General features: G+C 40.9%; 1 protein-coding gene across 7 annotated transcripts; it reads right to left on the minus strand.

Moving 5' to 3' along the window:
- Positions 1 to 1,412: 1,412 nt before the first annotated feature.
- Positions 1,413 to 17,022, minus strand: LOC112575297 (NADPH-dependent diflavin oxidoreductase 1-like). 7 transcript variants are annotated; one of them, XM_025257049.1, is made up of 17 exons: positions 16,864 to 17,019; positions 16,051 to 16,229; positions 15,464 to 15,620; positions 14,448 to 14,525; positions 13,699 to 13,796; positions 13,131 to 13,229; positions 12,696 to 12,797; positions 11,840 to 12,064; positions 11,145 to 11,266; positions 9,512 to 9,684; positions 9,137 to 9,184; positions 6,834 to 6,941; positions 5,814 to 5,888; positions 5,290 to 5,349; positions 3,154 to 3,240; positions 2,306 to 2,400; positions 1,413 to 1,826 (listed from the first exon to the last, which is right to left on the minus strand). In XM_025257049.1, the coding sequence occupies exons 3-17, from the start codon at positions 15,599 to 15,601 to the stop codon at positions 1,682 to 1,684; spliced, it is 1,653 nt and encodes a 550-aa protein (XP_025112834.1). In that variant the 5' UTR covers positions 15,602 to 15,620; positions 16,051 to 16,229; positions 16,864 to 17,019; the 3' UTR covers positions 1,413 to 1,681. The 7 variants fall into 7 exon arrangements, 6 of the variants coding, with proteins under 6 accessions (XP_025112834.1, XP_025112833.1, XP_025112831.1 ...); XM_025257048.1 differs by having other exon boundaries at positions 3,154 to 3,272; positions 5,690 to 5,888; positions 16,056 to 16,229; positions 16,864 to 17,018; XM_025257046.1 differs by having other exon boundaries at positions 3,154 to 3,272; positions 5,690 to 5,888; positions 15,952 to 16,229; positions 16,864 to 17,018.
- Positions 17,023 to 17,184: the final 162 nt, after the last annotated feature.

The following is a 17,184-nucleotide window of genomic DNA, read 5'->3' on the forward strand; positions in this document are numbered from 1 at the left end:
CAGGGACAGTCGATAACAAAATTCCTTTGATGTAGGAACCGGGAAAGGGCAAGGTGGGTGGGGGGAGCCGCCCCCTCAAAAAAGATACTGAGGAATGTGGCAAGAATGTGTTCACTGTCAGCACGTCGAATGTCTTTCTAAGCCATTGAATTTCTCCGTGTGGTTCAGCAGGATACATATTGCTCATAGCTTTTAACTATCCCGGTAAGCCGGCAATAATTAAAGTCCCCGAGGATAAACTTGGGATCGTGCGGGCAAATGGCGTCTAGCTTGTGTCTCACGTCGGCGATCAGGTGAACGGCGGTCTTTGCGTTGGCACGTGGGTGGATCTACACAAGCGTGTAAAACAGTTGAGGAAATTCCCGAGGGAGGTAGTAAGGACGGAAGGAAATGGACAGCAGTTCAAGATCAACGGAGCAAGTCGTTCCCTGACCACAACGGTGTTGCAGTACCGTTCGTTTACATAAAAACACACGCCTCCACTGGTGAATTTGTAGGTAGGACATCTGTCCATGCGAATGGGATAGCCAAACCTGCTGACATATAAATCATTGTCATTGTTGGCCTCCTTCAGCTAAGTCTCGGTGCTAGCAAGGACATGCATATCTCCCGCAAGCATCTGACATTTTGCCTCGAGCTTATATCGACTTTCTGGATGGACTGAACAGTAGAAACAAGAACAGACGGCAGTGGCGGAGATGTGCGCCTGTCGACTTTCTTCAGCCGGCGATGAACTCTTCTTCCGCTGACTTTTCTGAGGGATGGCTGAGTCTCGAGGTAAGATTCCTGTGGGAGAGTTTGAAGTGTCAACGTAGAGGGTAGCCAAGGACGGAAAGCTTGAAGAAGGTGCTCACGACTGTACGGACGCCCACCTGCCAACTTGTTAGCCAGTTGCTTACAAAGGCCAGAAAAAAAAACACCACCACAAACAAGCACACTGCATGCCGTTTACAGGTCCACCATCGTAGAAAGAAACCTTAACAAATACTATGAACTGAACTGAGCAGTTGATATGAGAAAATAGATTAAAAGACTAAACTGGCTTTCATGGAGAGCGTCACTGACCTAATTTCTAGAACATCACACAACTTTGTTCTTTTTGTTGTGTCATTCTCTTAAACTCCCATTTCTCCATTACCACCTCTCACCTGTCAACTATCCATCTCTCAACGCCCTCCTGACGTGCAGGTAAAGTGATAACCACTTGTCAGAGGACACGCGACAAAAGACAGTGTGTGTGTAAATATACAAGCTGATGTCATGTGTTCTGCGTTTTTCATGATACCCACACTGTAGTGAGAAACCGTAGGACATGCATCAATTTGTAATCAACAGATACACACTCTGTCCCCACACACATACTGTGACTCACAACCCCTGACCCATGGCTAAACAGAAAACAAGTGTTGTGAACCTGGACTGCATACATGTATTCACAGAAAAGAATGTAGTGTGCCACCCTGGGTAGATATGGATGTTAATCAGCCTTTATTCGCTCCCGGTGTAAATCATGTTATGGAGGTAACTGCTCTATTGCTGGTGTCCTTGCTCAGTCTGAGCACCGTTCAGCAGCTGAGAACCACAAAGCCTCACCAAGCAGCGTTTGCACCAAACGGGAATTCTGTTGTGTTAAACTTTGATAAACAAATTTGATAACACAAAGCGGAACGTTTAACTTGTGTTAAGACCAGGTTTCAATCTGCCAACGGTGATCACGCTCCAGTGACTCTATGTAGCTGTTGGCCTCCGCCTCCATCATTGATCCGTATTTTTGCAGCACTTCTACGACAGCAGCACGCACGTCTGTTGGCATTCGTTTTGCATTCCTGTATACATACCAAAGTATATGTTTCAGTCCTGTATATATACCACTGTACTTGTTTATAAACTAATACATTCAGTTCAGCCTGTGACAGATTATATGTGAGAATCACAACCCAGCACTAACAAATATGACAAAGAGTGATTTTCAATCATGGTGCAAGATCAATAATAATGCTATTATAACTAATTTATATTACACCTTTTCCCAGCAACCACATAAAAACACAAAAATACCCCATTTTAGGGTAGGCATATACACGCATGTACACCACATATACACACTATCACAAGGTAATACCTGTCAAATACTTATACAATACTGTGAATTGTACTGTGATGTATCCAGAAAATATGGTTAGGTAATCTATAACACTACAGCACAATTCATTAAACACTGGTAGTGCCCTGTACCCACCAAGTACAGTCAGATAATCTATAACACTTCAGAACAATTTATTAAGCACTGGTTGCTGCACTGTACCCAGCAATGTAGAATCTACCCAGCTGGTCATGAAGCAAGGTCCAGATCAAATGTCCGTTTTGACGAAGGCGATCTTGAACATATATCTTCTCCTCCTGAGAAAATCATAAAACATAAATTACTTAGTTTAAAATGGCAATAAAGCACTAAAATGCAACTATGAAATACTTGAATATTCTGCAATTACACTTTTCCATGCCATAAGAGACTTGGTGAATTTTGGTCATAAAGAATTTTGCCTACATGATTAGTTTCGGAATGAAACTGCATGAACTGTGATTATAGTCGAGGGAAGAGACCATACAAAACTGTTCAGGTATTCAATCCAAATTAAGTTGCTCTTGTTGAGAAAATAGTTGAAAGGTAACAAGATTACAGAATCATGCAGTTCATCTATGACTCTATGGTAACAAGCTGTCTTAAGACATTTTGCTTACATATTACAGCCTTACTCTGTGTCCTTCTTTTTAAATCTGCAAGCTACTTATACACTAACAGACTGAGTTCAGCAAGTGACCTGCAAGCCACTGATACACTGAGGTATGTCATGTCATATAAGGGAATCACAACCCAGCACATAAAGCCAGACAAAAAGTAATTTTCTATCATGCTGCAAGATCATTAACAAGAACAATAATAATAATATAGCCCATCTATACTACACCTGTCCTCACCAGCTTACAAAGTTGTAAAACCATCAACTACAGAGCTTGTTTCATCTCACTCTTGAGAAGGGCACTGAAATGAGGAATCTGGAGGAGAGTGGCACAGCCATGACTTTACACACACTTGTGTGAAAGGTCACGCCCCTCACCCGCTTACAACCCTCACCTGCTCACACTCCTCACCTGGTCACGAGAAAAGGCTGTGAAGAGCAGCAGGCGACCCTGTGATTGTAAGGCAGACCACTCCTCATGGCAGTAAAAGTCCTTGTACTGACTCCGACAGCCAAAAAACAGAAAGTTTCCTAGTGGTAAGAAACATTAGACTGCTTGACACAACCACCAGATCATCTAAAATACAAATATTCACAGCTATACAACACAGTGCACAATAACTCAATGCAATGTAAGCACTGCTACACACAACCAAACTGCAAATACTCATAGCTTCATAGTTATACAACAGTGTGTATCAAAACTCAAGGAACATAGATTGTTTTGGTGCAGGATACTGTACTAGTACACACACAATGGAATACATATGACAGGGTGCAATGTAATACAAATAAAGGAATGTCCACATGAGGGTATATGTGTAGCACACCTATGGACAATAACAGGCTGGTGTGTGTCGTGGACTCCTGGGGAATGAGCACGTGAAGGTGGTCAGAGGTTGCGATGCCGCTGCCTCGGGCTGATGACACTCTCGACACCTCCACCAACTAATACATAAACGTGTACGCGCGCACTTACACTAAATTGCTAATTACACTTTAATTGACTCTCGCCCCCAGCGTACCTCCCCAATAAACAACACAAGGCAATTTAATTTATTAAAGGAAGTTATTAATAATCGAGAGTATTTCCAACAATTTGCAAGATGATGCAATCTCAAAATATGGCTGTTATCTAGGGTCTCCCGTTATTTATCTATCCCTAGTCAAGGTAACGTGAGCCACTAATTAGTTTAACCACTCGTGTCACACCCATTCGCCTCTTATCTTTCCACACAAGTCTCTTGTCACGTGAAGGGGCCCCTCCGATGTTGACGTCCAAGAATCCGTTGATGATGCTCCGTCGATCGCTGCCGACTCCTTCACAAACGCTGAGACTCTGGCACCATCGCGTGCCACCACGTGTCTTAGGCCGAACCTGCTCTCTCAAGCAGCAGTTAACAGCGCCTAACAGGACTAACACTTATCTCCAGCCTCTGCCTCTACGGTTTGCGACCAAACATCTACTGGTGATGAAGTGTTGCGCACTCTGTGCTAGGTTGGGTCTGAACGCACCTCTTGAGTCAATTGTGCTGAAGCTCACACGACTCCACGACAACTCACAGCGGAGAATCTGAACAGCCTTGAACAGACCTCTGCTACAATTTTACTCCTCGAGAACCTGGTACGAAAGACCACGAGTCTTGACCGATCACAATACTAAATCCTCATCTGCGAGGATCATCCTCTCTCGTGGTTGGTCAAACATACTTCAGTCTTACTTTCGACCATTCTGCTACCTAGCTACGTCCAATCACTCTGTAGCTAACACATGATGGACAGGTGGTCATTTTGACTTATTCCAGCCCACAACTACGCCCCCTCTTTACCCCCTTTCACTAGTAACGTGGTCTGCGACAACGGCGCCATCCCATCTGGCTTCCTATTCACTGCCTGTGTCCAGCGGATGGCAATAACAGGTAGCGCTGTTGTCATGTTTCAGGTGTACAGCGGACTTCTATAATTAACGGGTGTAATCAGACCGCTGCTCTCTCCTTCTCTGCGAGATCCCCTGCAGCGATAACTATCATCCCGAATTCCGACCTGACTCTGCGCTATGTCCGCCGTGATGTAAGCGGTCCACGGTCAAAGGCCTACTCATTCCAGGGAAAATAAATGGTGGTGAGACTTCTTTGCCCTTTGTCCACCTGACGGTCCAGTGCCGCCAAAGGCCGACTACTCCGTCTCAGACATAGCTCACCGCTAACACGTCCCCACAGTTACCCATTTCACCTTCTGACAGTGAGCTTACCAGCGCGTCCGCCTGTTTCGTGGAGGGAAAAGAAGTCAGACACCAACACTGTAGCTCTATACTGGTTATCACATGCCAGTGTGAAACAGATAGGATACACCTCTAAAACATTTCTCAACATACAATGCTGCTTTTTAACGCTACTAGGATACACATCTAAAGAATTTCTCACAAACAACAACTGGATTGTAATACAAACAGGATAAAAATCTAAAAGCTTTCTCGCACACAATGTCTGCTTATGCTCTCCTTATACTAGTGTACTGTGATCGGATCAGCAGACTGTCGTATGCTTACCGCCAACACCCAGTGCTGCTCTTTCATGGATGAAACTTCTGAAAGGAGCCACCCCAGTACCTGCACAAACATCAACAGTTTCCATTCTGTACACTTAATCATATTTAGATAGTTGTGTGTCATTCCTGTGTAGCTTTTCTAGTGTAACACTGACTTGTCCCTCACGACCAGCATAGCACTTCACCAAAATTCTCTACTAGCTTATCACAGAAATTCTCTTACAAATACCACATTACTGAAATTTGTTTTTCATATACTAATAAAACTTCTCTCCCCTGATGACTATCTCTTGTCTTTCTTTCTGATCATGATAGAACTGTCTGTCTATTCTCTCATTACTGTCAAGTTACTGCACTGACCATCATGTCAGATGCCAGTAAAATATTGGAATGAATCTTACCAGGCCCCACCATAATGATTGGTGTTATGATATCATCAGGAAATGTGATGCTACTGCTCTTGACCCACAGAGGGATCTTAACCCCTGACTCTGGCCTCAAAGATGCCAGCCAGGTAGAGCATACCCCTTGTCGTGGATGTTGCAGTCGTGTCTGATACCTGACCACAGCCATCAGAACTTGCAGCCGGCCTGGGTGGACCTGCAAGCAGTCAAGACAAAGCAAGCAGAGCAAGACTAAAAGCATTTACACAACACCTCTGCCTGACACCATAAACCTAACGCATCTGCTGAAGACCATAACCCTAACCTTAACACATTTACCTGACATCATAACCCTAACACATCTACCTGACACTGTAGCACTAACCTTAACACATTTACTAGACACCTTCTCATGGACACATGACACAGCACGTGATGTATTCACAAGTTGTGAACAGGTCAGGCTGAATAAGCAACTATGGGAGTTTGTATGTCTAGAAGGGTTAGCAGGGATATGAGGGGTAGCAGGGATGTACCTAATACTGGCCAGATCTTCACACGGCCCACACTACTATGATACAAACAAAATACTGACTTTTGCTTGACTTTTTCCACGACACATTTCATTCATCCAGTCCAAGCACTGATACCACAAGCCATTTAGGGACTTTCAGGACTAATGAATAAATACTGTTATTTGTCCAAAAAAAAACCCCAAAATTATTCAACCTACCCCTTAACATCAAAATGGAACACCACAGAAAATAGTAAATGTAATAAAAGCACTTAATACAGATTGACGCTTTCAGGAGTCTTTATTGTTAGCTGCATTCCTTCGACAGATCACATTTATGTTTGGCTCTGACACTCTTCACTTCTTAAATCTACAGCCCAAACATTTTATATTTTATATCTGTAAGCCGCAGCTTCAGTCTGCTTGGTCAACATTCTTAGAGGATGATGATGATGACAATACCAGAGCAAATGGCAACAGTCAAATCAGCAGGGAAAGTTGTTCTGCTAACAGGTATGTGGCAGATGTCTTTTTTTCATTTAACAATCAAATTTTTTGTAAAAAACAGACACACCCAACAGTTAAGGTTCCCATCAGGTTTAACCAGCGAAGAAGCATTTCTTTAAGAAGGAAATTAGTACTGCTCACTGTAGGAGAGGAGGCAATGGAGAAAGCTCGTGGTTGGAGAGGTGGAATGAGGTCAAACAAGTACTCAAAGGGCACACGAGAACTCGTTAGAAGGAAATCTTGCATAACCTGAAACAAAAGTCAAGTTACTTTCAATTTGTGACTTCTCATTATCGACAGAAAGTAGTAGAACATCAATTTTCCCACAGGTAGCTGCAAGAAGGTACAACAGTCTACACTGACAATAACTTTACAGGTATAATGTGCACAAATACTGGGTGTACATGTCTCATGTACATAGATACTGGGAGTATATCATGCACATAGTTCATGTATAGAAATGTATGCAGCTAATAGGTATATATTGTGTACATATATTTGTACACATATAATGGATGTGCATGTATCATGTACATAGATACTGTGTATACATGTATGCAGCTATAGGTATATGTGTATTGTGTACATATATTATGGGAGTGTGTCATGTACATAGATACTGTGTATACATGTATGCAGCTATAGGTATATGTGTATTGTGTACATATATTATGGGAGTGTGTCATGTACATAGATACTGTGTATACATGTATGCAGCTATAGGTATATGTGTATTGTGTACATATATTATGGGAGTGTGTCATGTACATAGATACTGTGTATACATGTATGCAGCTTATATATATGTGTGTGTGTGTATTATGTACGAATATAATGGAAGTATATGTATCTCAGGGCTTCTGCTAAGGCTAAATTCTGTGGGGTCCCAGAAACCCCTTCTTCAGATTTCTAAGGGGTCCCAGGCTAACTCTAAGGGGTCCCTTTACAAAGTTAAAAAAAAAAAAAACCAACAAATCAACTACTTTGTTCAACTGTCTTTCAGGCACACAAAGCACTGTAATGTCTAGTCAGAAACGGCGAGATTTCTGTGCCATGAAGAATGTGCAAGCATCTGTGATGAACTTATGCTCACTGTACTTGGGATGCTCACTTTCTTTCCGTTTCTGAGACGATGACTTTAACCATGCTGTCAACGACATCTTGGAAATAGGTTAATGGAACTCTTCCCGGTAAGGGGAAAAAAAACTCAGTGCAAGGGAAGTAGCTCTCACCTTGTAGCAGATGACAAAAATAGATTGGGCTACGATGTCAGACACTACACTTACCCAATTTTGTATGTTCTTCGTCCAGATTTGAAGGGGTCCCCTGGGTTGACGAAAACTAAAGGGGTCCTCCGAACATTTAACGCGTACTGTACACAATTTTTGGCGTAAGCAGAAGCCCTGTTATCTCTATTATGTACATAGATAATGTGTATACAGCTAATAGGTGTACATGTAATGGATATAGAGGTATTGTACATACAGCTGATATACATGTATTGTGTATACAGATAATGGGTATACATATATTGTGTCATATATGTATAGTACATATAATACATAATTAATATTTATAATACATAAAAACAGCTAATAGGTATACAAGTATCATATATAGAGGCAGAGCTAACTTATTCTTGATCGTATTCGCCCCCCAGTGGAGCATAAGGCATAGAGGTAACTGGTATACACATATTGTGTACACAGATAATGGATATACATATATTGTATACACAGCTAACAGGTATACATGTATCATACATAGAGCTAACTTATTCTTGGTCCTATTTGCCCCCCAGTGGAGCATAGGGCATAGAGGTATACACATATTGTGTACACAGATAATGGGTATACACGTATTGTGTATACAGCTAATCGGTATACATATATTGCATTTTTTGAGACCAGCATCCGTTCATATTATGTTTGTGTGTTTTTCTCTCTAGCAGATGGTGGGGAAAAAGCACTATACAAATTCAACATATATTATCATTGTGTATACAGCTATGGGTTAGGTATACATATATTGTGCAAACAGAAAATGTGTATACATGTGTTGTGTACACAGTTGTACAAAGAGCACTCTCAGTGGACACAGCAGTTAACACAAAGACTCCATGACAGATGTTGAAAATATAACATAAAAGAAAACATTGTAATATCAAAGAACAGATTGTGGAAAACATAACATGCAGAAAACATTGTATGACAAAGACCAATAACCAATAACCAACTTTATTTGTCCCAGTGGGCAATTTAAATAACTCCATGACAGATGTAATATAACATTGTATAAGAAAGACAGATGTTGGAAAATATAATGTGCAGAAAACATTGTATGACAAACATTGCACAATGTGATTAGCCAAGATGGAAAGTACTGAGAAAATCTTACAACAGAGAAGCTGACACTGCCATAAGACAGGCGTGACAGGCACTCACCTCCATGATGGTACGTCTAACGCGGTTACAGTAGGAGAACCTGGCATCCTGCAGACAATGCCAAGAACATACACACACACAGAAACATGGTAAAACATGCTGTACAATAGACATGTTCACTTTCACTCTGTTTCCCCTCCTCACATCCACACACACACCCCTTACACCAAAGTTATTCTCTTATTAATCAGTTAAAAGTTTCGATCTCTGTAACACAATTTATGTATATTATGAAACATCTGACATTTGAATAGCCTATAACAGATCAAAGCATCTAGGTTTCCTCAGTCTTTCAGCAGCCATCAAAGAAACACCATCTTCAAGACAACAAAATTGACTCTGTATGTTTGAAAATCAAATAAAGGTCAAGGTTACCTGTCCTTCGGGAGTACAGAACTCCTGCAGTTTTTCACGCTCTATATCATCCTCAGCAAACTGTAACAGCATCTCAAAAAAACTGCGACGTGGCACACTGCAGAAGTCAAAGTATGTGCACACCACACATGCTATGCTGCAGGGTTGAGGAAGACTGCTTGGTAATGGCACATCTGTCACACAATCACACCAGATATATTACAACATGCACAAAATCCATGCACGCACGCACACACAGTTATTATATATATACACACACAGTCTTACTATAGACACACACAGGGTTATTATGTAAACAAACACGGCATTATTATATCCACAGCCTTATTATATATGCAAACAACCTCATTATATGCACAGCCTCATTATATACACACAGCTTTATTGTATATATGTATATACAAAAGCTTTATTATATGCACAACCTTATTATATGTACAGACACAGCCTTTAGATATCAGCTACCATTATTAAATTGTAAAGGTTTTCTCTGATCTTAACACTGTTACAGGCTTTCAAATCTTACATTAAAACTGTTTTGTTGGCTTTTTTAATAAAAATAAAGTTTTGAGAGTGTCATGTGGTAACCTTAATGGGGAGATAACAACTGCGACAATTAGGGTCTAGGGTGGATTGTTTACTAGCCAGAGACCTATCATGTAAGGAAGAGGGGCATGTGTGTCAGAGTAGAGGTCTAGCATGAGGTAGGAGCGCAGAGGTGTTATAAGTGAGAGACAGCCCTAAGTGGTTACAGCAGCCAAGCACAACCAGCTGGCTGGCAGAGGGGTCAATGACATCTAGAAAAGACTGACACCTCAGGGGCTCCCACACCTGTCCGCCAGGTTGACGGGGAGTGGGGGGTTAGTCACCTGTCCACCACGCTACTGCAGGAGGGGTGGAGAGTCAGTAGGATGTCGTTCTCTCGTCAATGTTGGCTACTTAACTGGTTGGTGACCAATGGCATCCCTCATTGTATGTGTTGTGCGAATATGCAAAGTAAAATAGGGAATGGAGAACCAGCAAGACACTTCTCATAATGACGTCAGAGTGGACAGAGCAACTAGTCAGCAGTCAAAGTGACTCCAACATTCCTAATGCAAAATTCACCTTGTACCTTGAGACCGGGTGTTAAGCCAAGAGGGCAAGACTCGGGAGGAAGGACGCTTGAGTTAGAGAACCTTGAGCAAGGGGGCGAGTCAGTGACAAGGAACTGTCAAGACTGCCTGTTGTCACTGTGGAAAGCAAAGGGCTACATGACCAGGACTTGCCCTGCCTGTGAGAGGACTGAAAATACCTGTGGGAAGACTTGCTTTTACAGAATTGTGATGGAAGAAGCAGTTACTGAGTGCAAGCTTATTTCAAGACATTCATTTATCTCTCTGCTCACCTCACTTTGCTCATTCCACTGACCTTTTTACACATGCACATGAAAAGAAGGCAGCCTTAAATTTAGTCATGGGTAAAAATACTTAATGAATACTTAACTAATGCTTTGCTTAAAGCACCTACTTGTACATAACTGTGAGAATAACCAATGTACCCACATCTTGTCTGTAATGCAGGCATTATCACACTATATGTACCCACACTTACACCTGTGCATGCACGTATGCACATGCACATTCTGTCTTACTAGGGTCATTCTGCTGGATCAAGAACAGTCTGCTTCCATCCAAACCCATGTGATTTAAAAATTCTTCCACCCTTTCCTCCACATTTTCTGGGTGTATCATTGCTACATCACCTGGCTTGTACCTGCAGACATCGACAAAGGCCACTTTGTCAATAGATTCAAGCATCAGCCTGTCATTTCATCTCATTTATGAACTGGCCATTACAATTGCAAGATTATTCATAAGTCTGAATGCAATAGCAGCTGTTTTCAACTGTATGGTAACACACTAGCTACACACTTCCTTTAGCCTTATGTACACTATTTATGTCTAGCTACATTAGAATTATGCCTATTTCATATTATCTATTTACAGCACTTTATCGTCCCACAGTAGAGTAGATATACAAACTTCCAGCTTTACTGAAATTACTCCAGTAACAACAAGAACTTGCTAATTTTCACAAGCATACTACTCTATTACCACCTAATGATCTATTATTGTGGCTGCAGAATTGAAACATTGCACAAAATATGCGCCTGAGAGACAAATGTATGTCTGAGAGACCACACTATACACTGTACAAAGTGTGCCTGAGAGACCACACTGCACAGTGTGCTGAGACCAGACTGTACAACTGCAAAATGTGCCTGAGACTACACTGTACAACTGTACAAAGTATGTTCCAGAGAGACGACACTTAAATCTTGTGTACCTGATGCCAGAGTCTGCAATGTCAAAAGTCAGCAAGCGGACATCCTGAAAGTGGTCCTTTGCAGTCACTCGCTCATTAGCAGCAAGAGAAGCCAGATATGGAGAGCTGGCATCTGGCTGCCGCTGCTGCTTTATGACTGTTTGGTTAGTAGCATCAAACTCATATCTCTTTGTTGGTATGGCTTCCATCATATCCAAGAACACAACATGGTAGCGGGGAGGCAGTCTAATAATAATTTTTTAAAATGACAGCAGCATGGAAAGGTTTTTCTCAAAACAAGTACATGTAGTAACATTAGCTGTAGTAAGTGTTTAAAGCTTTAATGTAGTCAGTAAGAACTTCTAAGCTAAAGTAACTGTTTAAAACTTTAACCTCATCAGTCACAACCACTAAGCAAATATTTCCCTCTCATTCTTTCTGTTAAACTTTGCTCACATTTCACCATAACCCTAACTCTGCTAGGATCAATGACTGTTGGTTTCAATATAAGTAACCCTAATCATGTAACCCTAAAGTATGCACAATTAGTCTCCCTTGTCTTTGTCAGGATTAGGGTCTGCTCTCCCCAGGGGTTAGGAACAACACCTAATGCCAACCCTCTCCCCAGCTCTTTGACCATCTCAATGCATCTCTCCATTCAGTCACACATCACGTGCACTCCTAAGCCTGGTGTGCATCTCCTGTCTTTCTTATTGCTGTCAGTACCTATACGTGAAATGCATCATTCTATTTCTAATGTCTTGTCATCCAAGTTCTCATTGTCTATTGGCATGTAACACCTGTTCCTGAAATGCATCATTCTATCCCTAGTGTCCTCTACAGTAGTGCTGTCATCTGTGTATAACAAAGAAAGTACCTGACTTCTGCTGGAATGATGTTCTTGCCACTAGGGAGAGGAAAGAGCTGCAGTATTTTGTCCCATAACTGTGATATCCATGGATCAATGACAGCATCAGACCTACAGACATAGGCCAATATCGAGGTCAGTTCCTGGTGCATGGAAATGTCCAGTATCCTATAAAGTACATGAAAATATGTGTATGGTGTATAGTGTGTGGTGTATGCACTGTGCACTAGCTGGAAATCTGGGATGTGTACCACTGTAAAAATAATATAACTGAGAAAATGTTTTAACAACACAAAACATGCACGCGCCCATGCATGAACACATGAATACACACAAGCTGCTATGAAGAGAATGCAGGTATGAAAGCATCAAAATGCAGGCAATCTGTGTGAATAAATGTCAATATTTCGTCAAACAACTCACAAAACATGTTACTTTCCTTACCCCAGGTCGTGTTGCTCATCAGCTAGCCCAACATTCACTAGTGCATGAGCACCAATCTGTTCCAAGCGCTTATGCAGCTTTTTGGAAACAAAGTTGAACCTGAGTCAAGAAACCACTGCCATTTCTTCTGTTCAAGATGACAAATGTTATCACTGATTACCCAATCAAACTTTAACCTAAGTCTAAAATTTCTTAGGGCATCCACCCAAGTTAATGACAAAAATCCAGAAAGCAAAAGCCAACAGTCACTGCCTGAACAATGTTGCTGACTAACACATCTGAATCAAACATCTTAATTCAGATTATTTTTCCTGTACATGACCTGATCACTTCATGACCCACAATGTGCTAAAGAAAACTTAATTCTAACAAAATGTTCAGCTGCATTCTTCATAACCCACAAAGACTCTACTAGAAGTCTGAAGACAGGTATATCTCTTGCTGACAAGTCAACTTGTGACAGATCATCACCAACAGCCTCCATCCTGATAACATTAATAATACTGTAAAATCATCATCAACAGCTTCGTTTTGATAATACTGCTAAGCCACAATCTTGAGCCCTTACTTTGGATAGGAGGAATCACCTAGCCCCAAGACAGCATACTGAAGGTTGCTGAGAGACTGAACTGGCAAGTTTTTTCGCATGATAAATCGCCAAAATATCTGAAATATATATTCAAGACAATAATGTCATTTTCATACTAAATGCCTGATCTAAGATTGTTAACAAGTTGAAGCAATTTTAAGAAGAAAACCTTCATCAACATATTTTCAAGACATTAGTGTCATTTTCACATGGAATAGGTGATCTAAAACCTTTAGCAGGCTGAAGCAGTGTTAAGAAGACATTCCTCAACAGATTCCCTCCTTCAATTTTCAAGGTCAGTTGAAATGTTACAAATGTCAGATTTAAAAAAAAAGCAGACAAAATTAATAATCAGTAAATCAGTATCTTTTATTCATAGTATGTGCACACAATCCATCCTATTAATCCATGCATAATCATTCTTATAATCCATGTGAGGTCTTTTTCAATCTACCTTATAAACTTCCAATGCTGGACAAAAATGTGCCTTGAATGTTGTGTCATGATCATAACCTGACATTATCAAGCCTTAGATATCAGTCCTCACAATATTTTCCTTAGCATAATACAATTCCGTAAAGCTTGAGGTGGGTTCACCCATACCTAACCAAATTGCTAATAATGGTTGATCTGACCAAGTGATGTCCTATAAAAATCCACCAGAATGTACAACTGTGAGCCAATATGCGATGACCATCCCAACATTCAAAAGCACCTGCACATCATACCTTCATATTGTCTGGAGGGTCCCCCTGACCAGTCGTAGCACAGACTATCACTGCCACCTTCTCTTTCAACAGCTGTGCCTGCAATACCCAGCTTGTTAACATCTGATGAGTCAGGCAATGCGGTATTAAAAACAAAACTCAATGCTTTTTGCACCTCCACTATCACAAGATAAAATCTGTTGTCATGTACCTGCTGACACTTAGAATCATGTAAGAAAATCCACCCTCACATCCCAGGATTAGGGTTAGGTCGTTTGATGTCAGCTAATGTGTACTGCCAGTAGTAAAAGTGCCTAAGCCAACCTGTCATCAGTCATTTTCTTCAAGGCAGATTTTACATTAGGGATGTCAGAGTTTGCCATCCTTGCCTATTCTACCTAAAGAATGTCAAAGCTTGCAATCTTTGCCTATTCTACAATATCCTTGCCTATTCTTTCATCTGTCATCCTGTATTTTGCCTCTATGATTTTCTCTAGGCCAGTTTTGGTTGGCCGCCACTGGCTATATAATACCCAATGACCATTTCACTGAATACTCTACATAGTCCAGCACAGCGTTCACACACTGGCAGGTAACCATACTGTACACACACTGCCTTCCACAGTTACAACAACTGATCTTAGGTAAACAATTCTGCTACAGTGAGAAATTCAGGAAAAATGTTTGATATTTTAAAGACATATTTTGTTACTTATCTTATTTGGCTCTAAAGCTACCTCACAATGAGGAAGGCCTGAGAAAATATTAATAAATATGAAAAATGATTAACAGAACACAGCAACAGAATTAAAACAAAAGTACACCACTTTGTTCAGAAAAAGCAAAAGGGAAATTTCTAAAATTTCAATTGTATAAAATGTGCTGAAGTGCAGTTCTACTTTTCTCAGCAGAACAAATCAAATTGATAAAATGCTGAGCTACAATGCATCTTTTTCATACAATTACATTTCATGTGTCTCAGTACATATCAATCCTTGAGGATGCAGCATAAAAGTGTTGGAATCTACTTGTCTTACCACAGGATAAGCATCTAAGGCCAAGACTCTGACATCAAACCAGTGTCGCTTGGCTTCTCGGCCTATTCGGTTTGCTGTATCCTCAGCTGTACCTGTCTGGCTACCATACAAGACAAGTAGCTGGCGTGGATTGTCCATTCTTTATGTTACTTATGGTCTGAAAGAAGTAATTTGAAAATATTTGTATTATCAACAAATTTGTTGACAGAAATTTGGAGAAAAATATCATCTCTCTGCTCCTTATAATTATAGTACTCACTCAGGAACAGTATTCACTACTACTACTAATCCTCTTCGTGCATCAGGTTCAGTCATACAGTTTCTTGTAGTGCTCACAGCTACTCGATCAGTGGCATAGGAACCAGGACAACACCGTTCACATTGCCCCCCACCCCCTCTTCCCTTTAGAGAGGAGGATCTTATGACACTGCTGCTACTTATAGTACTCACTCAGCTACAGTATTCACTCGGATGCTTGTCACACTCACTTGGTTACTTGTAGTACTCATTCAGAAGCTGGGTATGTCTCCCCTTTTCACACACCTGTACAAAGAGGGTTATAGTACTCAGCTGCCTACAGTACTCACTCAACTGCTTACAGTAGTTAGGAACTGGGTATGGATGCCTCCACCACTACTTGTGCCCCTGTACAGAGAGGGTAGAGCACCATGCAGTAGTTCACCAAAACTGTGACACCAGGTGACAATGATGATTTTGATCTCTGAGATGGAAGGATCTCGGGCTGGGTTGAATGAAGTTTCTTGTCCTAAACATTGAAATTAACAAGCCTGTTATCTCACTTGCAACTTAATTAGGCAGGTGCTTTCTACAAGGAGCTTTTGCATTTCCTACATGAAAAGTGAATTTTGTTCATTGTAAGCATAGAATTATCATGACAGTGTTAGGAATAAAAGGGAGGTTGGAATGTGCATGTAACCCAGATATTCTGGATATTCTTTAACCACAGCACGGACCTTTATCAATGTTTATTGCGTGAATTGATATCCGTTGATATCTGCTCCCAGATAGAAAGCGATCTCTTGTTGTACCTCTGCTGTGCATTAAAATAATATAAAAACACATGCGCACACACACAAAATTGTTTAGCCTGTAAATATAAATACTGGGAGATTTGTGCATTTTCACTTTAAGGAAATTTGGAAAAGCGAAGAAATGTGTTTGTTTGCATGCAGTTTGGTGGGCTTGTCTGTGGAATAAGCAGAACACAATGGATTCATCTTCCAATGTTCGTCGCTTTCTTCCCCAGCCCACCCCTACTTAAATTTTCGGCATATAATGATTATAGATTTTAAATGATAGTTGTTATTTAATATAATATAATGTGAACACTGCTAAACAAGAAATGAAGATGACGATCTGTCAACTCTGCGGCCCTGTACCTGGCTTATAGGCTGCTTATTAACATCAATCTGAATCCCCTTTTTCAGAATAAAACTATGGCCAACCGTCTCGGATCAAGTGTAGCTGATTAAAACAAGTTTTACGTCAGTTGTAAAAGCAAGGATATGTATTTTTGTTTGTCCGAAGCCACTGGCCTAGCTCTGCAGACAATCGGAAGTCGAGACTCAAAATGGCCGGCGTCCGCGCGTTGCTAGCAGTCGGGGAAGTTAAAGTGTCTTCTTGTCTGTTGTATTGGGTTTATTAGTCAGTCAAAGGATATGCTATCGCATTAAGGTATTTTATATGTTTTCGTCATAATC

This window comes from Pomacea canaliculata, linkage group LG11, assembly GCF_003073045.1.
Source record: "Pomacea canaliculata isolate SZHN2017 linkage group LG11, ASM307304v1, whole genome shotgun sequence".
Taxonomy (NCBI): Eukaryota; Metazoa; Mollusca; class Gastropoda; order Architaenioglossa; family Ampullariidae; genus Pomacea; species Pomacea canaliculata.